Genomic DNA, 10,003 nt, shown 5'->3' on the forward strand with positions numbered 1-10,003 from the left:
CACACACACCACACACACACACACACACACACACACACACACACACACACACACACACACACACACACACACACACTATATACTCTTATATTTTTCAACATTTTATTGAAAAAACTCCGCAGAATTCTTATGGCAATTGGCTTTCAGCTAATTTTTCTGAAACATTGCTACATGATAGTTCTCAACACGTAGAACAAAAAGATTAATAAGCACAGAATCCAGTAAGTTTTTAAAATAAGGAACGGTAAAATTGAGCTTTCCATACCTGATGCAAGTGCAATAGTGATACCAATGTACGATGCTACTTACACTTAAGGCTTGCTAAGATATGCGTATACATCAGTGTGTGCATGTGTATGTGTCTATGTCTGCGTGTGTGTACAAGACAATGTAGTGCTTATGTAGTGTCGTACCCCGCGTTTTGGCTATATCCGCAGTAGTCCAATCGCATTAATCATGTCCGGCAAATTTACCAGTGCGACAGAATATAGTAAATCCGACCTACGCTCGCGATCGTCGCCAAATGGAATTTACTCACAAAATGATTACGTTCAGAAACTCAACAGTTAGACACCGATTGAGAGATGATCATTTATGATAAAACTCATGAAGTTTTGAGGAATAGTTCTATCAAGTGATGATTTCTCAACCGTTATTCAACTGTTGAATTTCTTGAACATAACCAATAACATAAGAAAGAGATTTTGCATGATCGCCGCAGTGACGCTGGCTAGCTTGTGAATTTGTACAATTTCGGCTGCACTGCCGAAACTAAGGCAAAGCTTTGATTTTTGACCGAAACTGGCCGAAACCAAAACCAAAGTTTCGGTTGGACTCTACTCTTAAGTAATTGACTAGTTCTAAACAAGACCTCATATAAATTCTAGTCCTTCAAATTTCTTATCTATTACTTTGGTTTCGGACATTATTATTGTGCCTTCTATTGAAAAAGCCAAAATGTATGTACTAGTTCGTCCTTGATACTCCTCGGTTTTTAGTGCTATTATAATAGAATCTCGCGAATCTGGGAGAAACTTGAAGCTTGAAAAACCTCTAACCGGATTTAGTTCTCCAACATAAACTACCTGCAATAAATATCATAACTTTGCTATGTGTGTGACTTATCAAAATATTGATATTAATATACAATCTCAAATAGTATAACATATTACTTTTATACTTAAAAAGTCCTCATCTGCTATCAGCATGACATTGCAACTCGTTATCTCATCTGTGGTCTCATTATACCGTTCACGAGAACATCTTCTAGGTAAAAAAAACCAGCTCTTATGGATATCACTCCAAACTCCAGATTCATGTATCATGTAACCTACACAAAGTATATGTATGATAAACTTGTACTTTATATATTTCTAAAATATATGTTTCTATATACCTGGATATTCGATGTTAATCGCTTGCCTTAATCGATTGTAGTAAGACATCCAATTGAAAGACTGTACCTCACCATGTGGAGATACTACTTTTACCCATAATGGATTATTATGTTGAAATTCTCCAGATGGTGTAGTCCATTCTTTTCCCATACTGCCAATATATAAGTGCTCATCTTTGATGGTTGCCCATTCTGACTTGAATCCTACAAGAAAAACTTTAAAATGTAAACACAAGTTTTTTTTCAAGTGTGCACAAACTTGTTACCTATCATACCTTTATTATGTTTACCATTCCCATCCATCAAGATGATCCATGGATATACTTGATTATCCTCAATTAAATATACTGTTCCTGTGCGATCATCAAAAGATAATAAACGACCATCAAATGTCACTAATTCTGACAGTTCCATTCCACGTCCTTTCATAGATAAAGATGAGGTCAATACAACAGTATCCTGCCATATAACAGACATAAACTTAGTTTTACGGTCCCAATAAATACGACCAGTCTTCATGATACTGTGCCACATGTCCTTGTCCGGGAGCTTGGAGCTATGATCAAGATCGCTCACTATTGCTATCTTGTAGATCACACCACCCTTGGAAGTCTTGATAGGTGCTGAGATGGGATAAGTTCTATTGTATGCGTAATAACGACACTCAGCCCTGCTTGGCGACGAGATAATACTGCGTAACAGCAAATACACGAGAAAAAGAATCAACCCGCCGAAGAAGAGAAAGATTAAATTCTGAATACGAAAACTATTGTTCGCCATCCGGTAAACATGAAGTGCACGTGACGTCGGTCGCCAGTCGCGTAGATAAGACATACTAGTTGCTTTGCTACCGTTTCTCATGCGCATTTATGTCAATAGCAAGACGTGTGCAAAAGCTCCACGTCGAAATCAGGTAGGTAGGTAGGTGAAGGTGCAGTTGTGAATGTCAAAATCAGAGCCGGCTCGACAACGACGTTAACAGAAGACACGATCACAGTATATACAAGCTACATTTTGATATTCTCTCATCTCTAATACAAATCTATAGTACAAGTATGTAGTACAAGTATGAACTATAGATTTTCACTTGGTAAATGGCTATGTTCAGCAGAACTCAGCGTTTTGCGCTCACTTCCAGCAGCTTTTGGCTGCATTCGAGGAACGCGCTATCAGCGCTATCTGCGCTCATTCTATACTGTGTTCAATTTGAGAGAAAAAACTGGACAGACAAAAACTCGTCCGTTTCGCGCACCTCCCCTACAAGAAAGTCTCCCCACTCTATAGCCATTGGCTGTCAGCAAGCAACATTATCCCTACTTTACCCGTTTTTCTTCTCCTATGCGCGGTAAAATTTTCTTCTAAAATTGAAGCAGAATATATAGCCCCTTGCACAATGCGAGGGAATAGTGATAGCGATAAGCAATAGACACAGGATTCCAACTCGTCGGAAATTTTATCGCTATTGCTTATTCCGATTTTCTGATCTGCATTGATACATGTGTAGTTTTGTATGTTAGATTCCGCTGTTCCTATCGTTGTTTATGAATATAAACTCTTTAAAACTGGTGTTATATTTCTATCGCTATCGCTATTCCTTCCATTGTGCAAGGAGCTTATTTATTTATATTAGCAGAAAGAAGACTGAGAGCGGCGCCTATGAGAGAATGTGTAATCGCTTTTCCGCTCTGTAAGCCAGCGCAATGTCCATGGGTGGTGCACATTGGAACTACGTAGCATGTCTACGAACGACTTGTCGGTACGTACGTTATGTTCAATCGTGAACATGGTTCTATTCCGTGTTACGTCCACAGCATGCACGCACAGAGTAGAAGGCTGGATTGGCTAATTCTCTTATGTCTCTAGCGTTATGCATTATACCAAAGTCTACTTCATAGTCGATGTTCATAGTCGAATCTTATATTTAAGATTGTCTTAAATGTATCTTTAGATGCTCTATAGCTAACGAGATGGCTTATATACTAAGAGAAATCAAAGCCAATCGTAAATATGAGAACGGACTTTTAAATATGAAACGGATCTTAAGTATCGCGCGACCGACTTTTGTAACCTTCGGTCTTTGCCTACATTGTATTTATAGAAATGTTCTGAATAACTAGTCTCGAGAGATATATCTACTGATTTATAATATTTATAAAATATATGTTGTAAAAACGCGCGCATGTAACATAAATAACACATTTTTGTAAAATATATGTATATTATTAAAAATAAGAAAGAAAAGCGTGTAAAATTCTTGTAGTCTTTCTGGCTGTGTAATTAAAAATTGTAATTTAATTGCATGTATACAACTAATTTAGTTCCATATATGTATATATGTATATATACATATGTTATGCAAGTTTTCCTAAAAAAAAGGTAACATGTGTGATAAGATTTGTTATCTTATATATTTTTACACAGACATGACATTTGTAACAGGGAAAGGTGTTTTTTAAAAAAAGAAATCATAAATTATCTTGGTCGCTTAAAAAACAATTTAACAAAAATGAATAAAAAACAAAAAATAAAGAATTAGAATTGAGCGCGCGTGACAGGAAAAAAGATTTAATTATAAACCCGTCAGTTTTAATTTATAGTCGACCTGGTTTGCTATGATAAATTTTTGTTTATACCGAGACAACTTTTTCTATTTTATCTTAGAATACTGTAAGTGTAAGTTTTTTTTGTTATATATGTGTATAAATGAATTAAAAATTAATGGATCTATCGTTTCACACACACACACAGATAGATCTATTAATTTGCTTTGTACGCTGACGATCATAACGACACCAAACATCCGCCTACATTCGAACTTCAGTACAATTAGGGTCGTATGAACAACTCGGTGGTAAAATGAAACGAAAGGGGCTGTCGGGGATAGATAGCGGGGGAGACGCCGGGGATGAATCGGCGAGGGTGGCAAGACCTATCGTCAGTCGCATGACGCGTTTTCCACCGACAACGTCGACGATATCATATTTGCGAGTCGATCACGTCTAGACAATTTTGATATCTAAAACATTTCCGTGTTCTTTGCGTTGTCACGTGCGCGTTCCTTTCGTACGTGTTCGCTCGGCGTCGGACGCGATCGGTGCCGCCACCACCGCCGCCACGCGCCAATCTGTATTATCGATCGCGCGTATACCGCAGTTCCGCATGGCGCGTTAAGCCAATCGCGAATATATAACTACAGATACAGCTAAAGAAAACGACCTGATTCCCGTTTATGAGTCAGATCGATGTAATATCGAGACTTATATCGAATGCGATTAAACAGATATGTAATACAGTGTTGATTAAGATATCGATATATCGATACATATTTCGAATTCTTCAGCCGCAAGTCTCTCAATTTGAACGTGGTCTCTCTGCGGTTTAATGTTTTAACCACGTGATTATCTCTAATTGATGCTCAGTTTCAACATGTATTATTTCACGCTCGACAATATATCACAGATATCAACAAAGTTATTAAGATGATAGGTATTTGATCATTTTGAAATGAAAGATTTTGACGACAACAACATAGTATCGATACAATGTATGTTTCCGCGCAAATATGAGATCTTTAGCTGTTTGGTTGTAACTGACTGTTTTTTCTCGGGAACAAAACTATGTTTTAACAATGTGTACTTAAAGTTCTGATAACAATAATATAAGTATACATGCGCGTTTTTATTATGAAAGCTAACGTGATGAAGTGTCGATAAGTATAAAAGACAAGAATCTCAAAGAACTTGAAATATTCTCGATCATAAGACTGAACTTTTATTTCATGTTTTGATATATCACGTGGTCGCCGGGAGAATATGTCACGTGATTTCTAGTCGACTGAAATATCGCGTGCTAGAGCCAGTAAGTCTCGAAATAACATCCTTTATATCTTCAAAAGGCTTCAAGACTTTGGACAAATTTTGTATCAAGTACATGTAGTCAAGCTCAGCACAGTGAAGTTTTCTTGTTTCTGCTTTTTAACAATTGCGCGCCTTTTCGAAATGTGCGCCGGCAAATCGTGAGGTTTTGAAGCCGCACTTGAAAATGTGCCTCTTTTCGTTTGCTCACTTTTGGATGTTTATCAACGACGGCCTATGTTTCCAGTCTATATTGTGACAGGTAAGATTTTACATGTTTAATTTTCGACATAATATTAATTTTAAATTGCGGTAGCGCAAAAACTTATTATATATAATGACAAGTCTAAGTTGATTAGTCTAAGTTTTATCAATAACATTAACAAAATAAAGTAATTATCAATAAAATTAATATTAAAATATTAATATTAATACAAAAATAAAAAATAATATCAATATGACAAATACTTTTAAGCACATCTACTTAATACATAGAAAATAAGAGTGCATTTATGAGGATTCTTCCATATTGACTCATATGCATAATAGTACGCCCAGTAACGTTGCATGGCTATTCTTGTTTAACGTGTCTTGTGTTCAAAGTTGTCGTGACGCGCCACACAAGTCTTACAAGGATTACGGCTTAACGTTAGAGAAGAAATTTAATACGTGAAGTTGTAAAAAGATATGTCATTAGAAGAGAGAGAGAAAGAGAGAGAGAGAAAGAGAGTTGAAGTGTCTGTGTATCCTGAATAAAATATTTAATACAAATAGAAAAAAGGAATAAAAAAGTTACAAAAATTAATAAAAATATATAATCTCGAAAAAAAATTTTTTTTAAATAATCTCGCTAAATTGTAACTAATACGAGAAAGTCTACAAAGTTATTAGTCTTTAAAGTTTTAAAACTGCTATAAATATTTTTTGAGATTTTATATAACGTTGATATATCACAGTCTCTCTATTTATATCTAGAAATGCAAAACACATTAAAGACGTGACAAAATATATTAAAATTGTACAGCTTTGGTTTTTTCTGAGCAAACTCTACGTTCTTTATATCTAGAACCAGGGTCAATGACCTTACATTCGTCTCGCTAACAGCCCCTAAGTTTCGCACAACACGGCGCGAGACATCGTCGCAGCGCGATACACGAAGAACTAGATAAGGGGAAAACGGGAGAAAATGCGGGGTTGAGACGAAAGATTCTTAAGAAGCAGTCTACACTTTACTTTCGTATGAAACGTGAGGAGGGTGGCTTAGCATGAGTGTATAAGCATCAAAAGAGGATGAACGATTTTGTATATTTGTGTAAGACTGATTATTGTTAATATATTTTGATTACGTTTTTTACTTAGACTACCATGAGTATTGACTTTGTGTTGTTCAAACTTGACAAAAATGTCAAGATTGATATATAAAACATCAACAAATATTATTTTTGAAGATTGAAACGAGAATAAACATTTGAGAAAACATTTAGAAAATGATTAAAAAAAAAAAAAACAAATTTAGAAAATCATATAATTTAAATTTCAAATAAATAATTATCTGATAATATTAACTGGTAATTAATTTGAAATAATATCTTTTTTTAAAAAACTTAGATTTTAAATTTGATCATCATTAGATCCTTTAAGACGTGTCGTGCAGTCCAGAATTCTTCATATAAAAATGCAAACACTCTTTTTTTCTAAATTATAAAAAACTTACTTAAAAAATAAAAAAATTCACGAAAACAGAAAAAAAACGACAATGAGAGTTTTCGAAAAAGTTTTGTTCAGTATCAATGTATCGATAACGTGTGATTATGTATGTGTTAACGCGATGCGTTCTATGTGCATAGTATTGCGCGTATCATGCGGATAGTCGGACACGTTTTCAGTTCCATCGTGGGTGCATTGCCATGGAAACGCCGCGCGAGCACGCTATGCCACATCGCCACGCGCTGCGCCGCTTTCGAGAGGCCGGCTAGTTTCAAGGGCACTGCTCTAACGCGCCTTAAGGAGTGCAAGGACGATCAATACACTCTTGCACCCTTATTTCGGGTCGGTCCCATCAGGCTATTGGATATTTTTCTGAGTCAAATTACGTTATTATTTCTCAAAGTTGTCTCGAAATGTTTCTTGCAAAGCGCGCTGTAGTTCACCTGTTGTTTTAAACAACGAATTATGAATCTTCTCGCAATTGAAGTATATCTTGCAATAGAATTAATGAAACGATACCGTTTTAAATACTTATTACATCAGCAAAATGTCGAGATTTGAAAACTCTCGCCGTTACGATAATTACAAATGTGTAAAAAAATAATGTCGAGTGATATTCACGCAGTGCTTGTAGAATTGATTGCTTGAAAAGAAGAATTTTAATTACCTAACATCTTTTTTGTATTTTAGAAAGTACGCGGAAGAGGGAGGAATGAGGAGATTTACCCGGTGACCTCGTGCCGCGCACGGTAATGCTGCTGGCTAGTGGTGCCTCCATACCGACCATCGCCGGCGCTGTTGAGGAGGAAGAGTACGCACGCAGCGAGGCAAACAGCGCGCATTACGATGGATACGTTACCGATCACACCGATCTGGCCTCAGAGATCGATATCGACGAGTCCGAATACAGACGGGAGCTGCTTAATGACGTGAGTTACGTCAAAATCGTGATTAACGCATAAGACATATTTTTACGACATTTAAAAAAAAAATATATATATGGTGTTTAACAAAAAAATATAAATATAAATTTGTTTTTTATGCCGCAGAAATGGCGACTGCTTTTCGACAAGGTGTGTACATTTACAATTTTTTTATTTTTATCTCGTTTTTCAGTCAAACTTGTCCTCTAAAACTATAATAATTAGATACCGTTTGTTTGTTTTATCAGTTTGATCCAGAGGGTTTTGGAGAGATACCGCTGGAGGACTTCCTAGCAGCTTTGAGGAGCCCCGAATGGAAGACAGAGATACCGGCAAACAAACGTGACATACTTCTGCTAAGAGCGAAAGAGTCGCGTGTTCAGGCAGTGACATTTCAAGATTTCGTCAATGTGGTAAGTACCGTCTGTATAATTGAAAAACAAAGCTTTAATCGCATGCGTCTGTTTTTTATGTCTCTCTTTATTTCAAAGATTAAAAATGATAACATAATACATTTTGATATAATAAATGTATGTATGTATAAATAATTTATATATACACACAAAAATTTAATTATATTAAATACTAATGTAAGTAAGTACTTTTACGCAGTTTATATATATAAAAATCACACTTATAGTAAATAAATTTTTAATTTAAATTATTTATATTTTATATTCAATTATGCGTTACTTTTTATTTTATTGCAATACTGTTTAAAACGGATTTAATATCGTTGGATGTTTAATTTATGTCGGATAACAAGTTTTCCAGCTGATGTTAACAAATACGGAATATACGGTTCTCTGCAGCACACTTTCTGCTCGACAGTAAAACGCTCGCTCGATATGGAAGAGTGATAAAAAAGTGTTTGTTTTAACGTACAAAGAATTCACTTTTATTTGCATGTATATTCGTATTTTGCTTAAAAACACAAAACATATACAATATGTTAATATTAAATCTTGCAAGTGTTTAAATTTATTATGTTTGAATATAACAGAAACTTTATTTAACTTCCGTCAACTTACTAGAAATCTGCGAAGTCTAATGATGGGGATAAAGTATAATTATACAAAGATAATTTATTTAAACTTCAAAACTCCACTAAGTCGGTATAAAAGTTTTTAAATTTTTAAGAGCTCGTAAGTTTTAAAGTTTAAAGTTTATGATTTGTATATTTTTCTCATCTTATTTTTATCGATAAATGTGTCACTAAGTGCGTTTATTAGCATATAGTTTACGTCATAATATATAATATTTCAGATTTTCAGAAATAAATAAATAAACATATTTACGTAATATACAAAAAACTTCAAATATAATAAAAGCGAGTAGCGACTATTTTGGATCAAACATTGATATAAAATCCTACAGTTTCTCAACTTTATTTAACAATCAAATAACTTTTTTATTATCTTACTATTTTCGACTTGAGATATTTTTCTCAATAGCTATAAAAATAGATCCGGTAGGGCAGAAAACGAATTTTATAAACATGTATGTAGCAGTATTATTAGTTTTCTCTTTCTCTTACATAATACACTATACAATGTATGTATGTATATATATATTTTTTATATACTATTTACATGTATATGTAAATATAGTATATATTTATGCTCGTTTTTTTAACTCTATACTTTCTTTTACGTTTTACGCGCGCTATTTATTTGCCATATGTTCCGCCCAGGAATCAATGAGGAATTTGTAACGCAATATAATCTGCTTAAGAGACCGCGACGGAATTTGAAGCACGTTCAATTTTCATCCGGTTTTTCCGCAAAAGCCGGATCGCGATCATGGAGAATCGGAATGAGGCTGACGAAAAAAAGGTTTACGGTAGTTAAATGGGGTTATTCTTACCCGCGTCGGAATGTTTTATTGTCCGTTTATTTGTCAACCTGAAAAATGTGGGCTACGGCTCAGAATTCACTGATCCTACCGCACGACAATGTGAGCCGAGGTACCGCGGCTAGAAACTGACAGATAAATATCGGCACAATGATAATCTCAGCGTTTAGAAGCATGGCGCGCCGACAGGCGGGCTTTTGTTCGCGCTTAAACAAGCTGACAAATTTTCAGTGGTTTTCTGCTCCGTTCCTTTTCTTCGTTTCTGATCT

At 35.1% G+C, this 10,003-nt stretch overlaps 1 protein-coding gene and 1 long non-coding RNA gene across 2 annotated transcripts; one reads left to right on the forward strand and one right to left on the reverse strand.

The window, feature by feature from the left end:
- Positions 1–41: 41 nt before the first annotated feature.
- LOC109852671 (soluble calcium-activated nucleotidase 1) lies at positions 42–2,738 on the reverse strand. Its single transcript, XM_020424042.1, has 4 exons — positions 1,672–2,738; positions 1,397–1,600; positions 1,173–1,330; positions 42–1,085 (listed from the first exon to the last, which is right to left on the reverse strand). Exons 1-4 carry the CDS (start codon positions 2,261–2,263, stop codon positions 873–875), a joined length of 1,167 nt encoding a protein of 388 aa, XP_020279631.1. The 5' UTR covers positions 2,264–2,738; the 3' UTR covers positions 42–872.
- A 5,086-nt stretch (positions 2,739–7,824) lies between these two features.
- On the forward strand, positions 7,825–8,229 carry LOC109852715. Its single transcript, XR_002250028.1, has 3 exons — positions 7,825–7,886; positions 8,007–8,030; positions 8,129–8,229. It is a non-coding gene; the product is annotated as an uncharacterized LOC109852715 (long non-coding RNA).
- Positions 8,230–10,003: the final 1,774 nt, after the last annotated feature.

Source organism: Pseudomyrmex gracilis, unplaced genomic scaffold (assembly GCF_002006095.1).
Source record: "Pseudomyrmex gracilis isolate BER0280 unplaced genomic scaffold, ASM200609v1 scaffold_33, whole genome shotgun sequence".
NCBI classification, from domain to species: Eukaryota; Metazoa; Arthropoda; class Insecta; order Hymenoptera; family Formicidae; genus Pseudomyrmex; species Pseudomyrmex gracilis.

Excerpts from the sequence above, each read along its gene's own strand:
- LOC109852671 (XM_020424042.1), bottom strand. The coding sequence starts at position 2,263 with ATGCGCATGAGAAACGGTAGCAAAGCAACTAGTATGTCTTATCTACGC. Across the intron at positions 1,601-1,671 it reads GAATGGTAAACATAATAAAG|GATTCAAGTCAGAATGGGCA; the intron begins GTATGATAGGTA and ends TTTTTCTTGTAG. Across the intron at positions 1,086-1,172 it reads AGGACTTTTTAAGTATAAAA|GTAGTTTATGTTGGAGAACT; the intron begins GTAATATGTTAT and ends TATTTATTGCAG.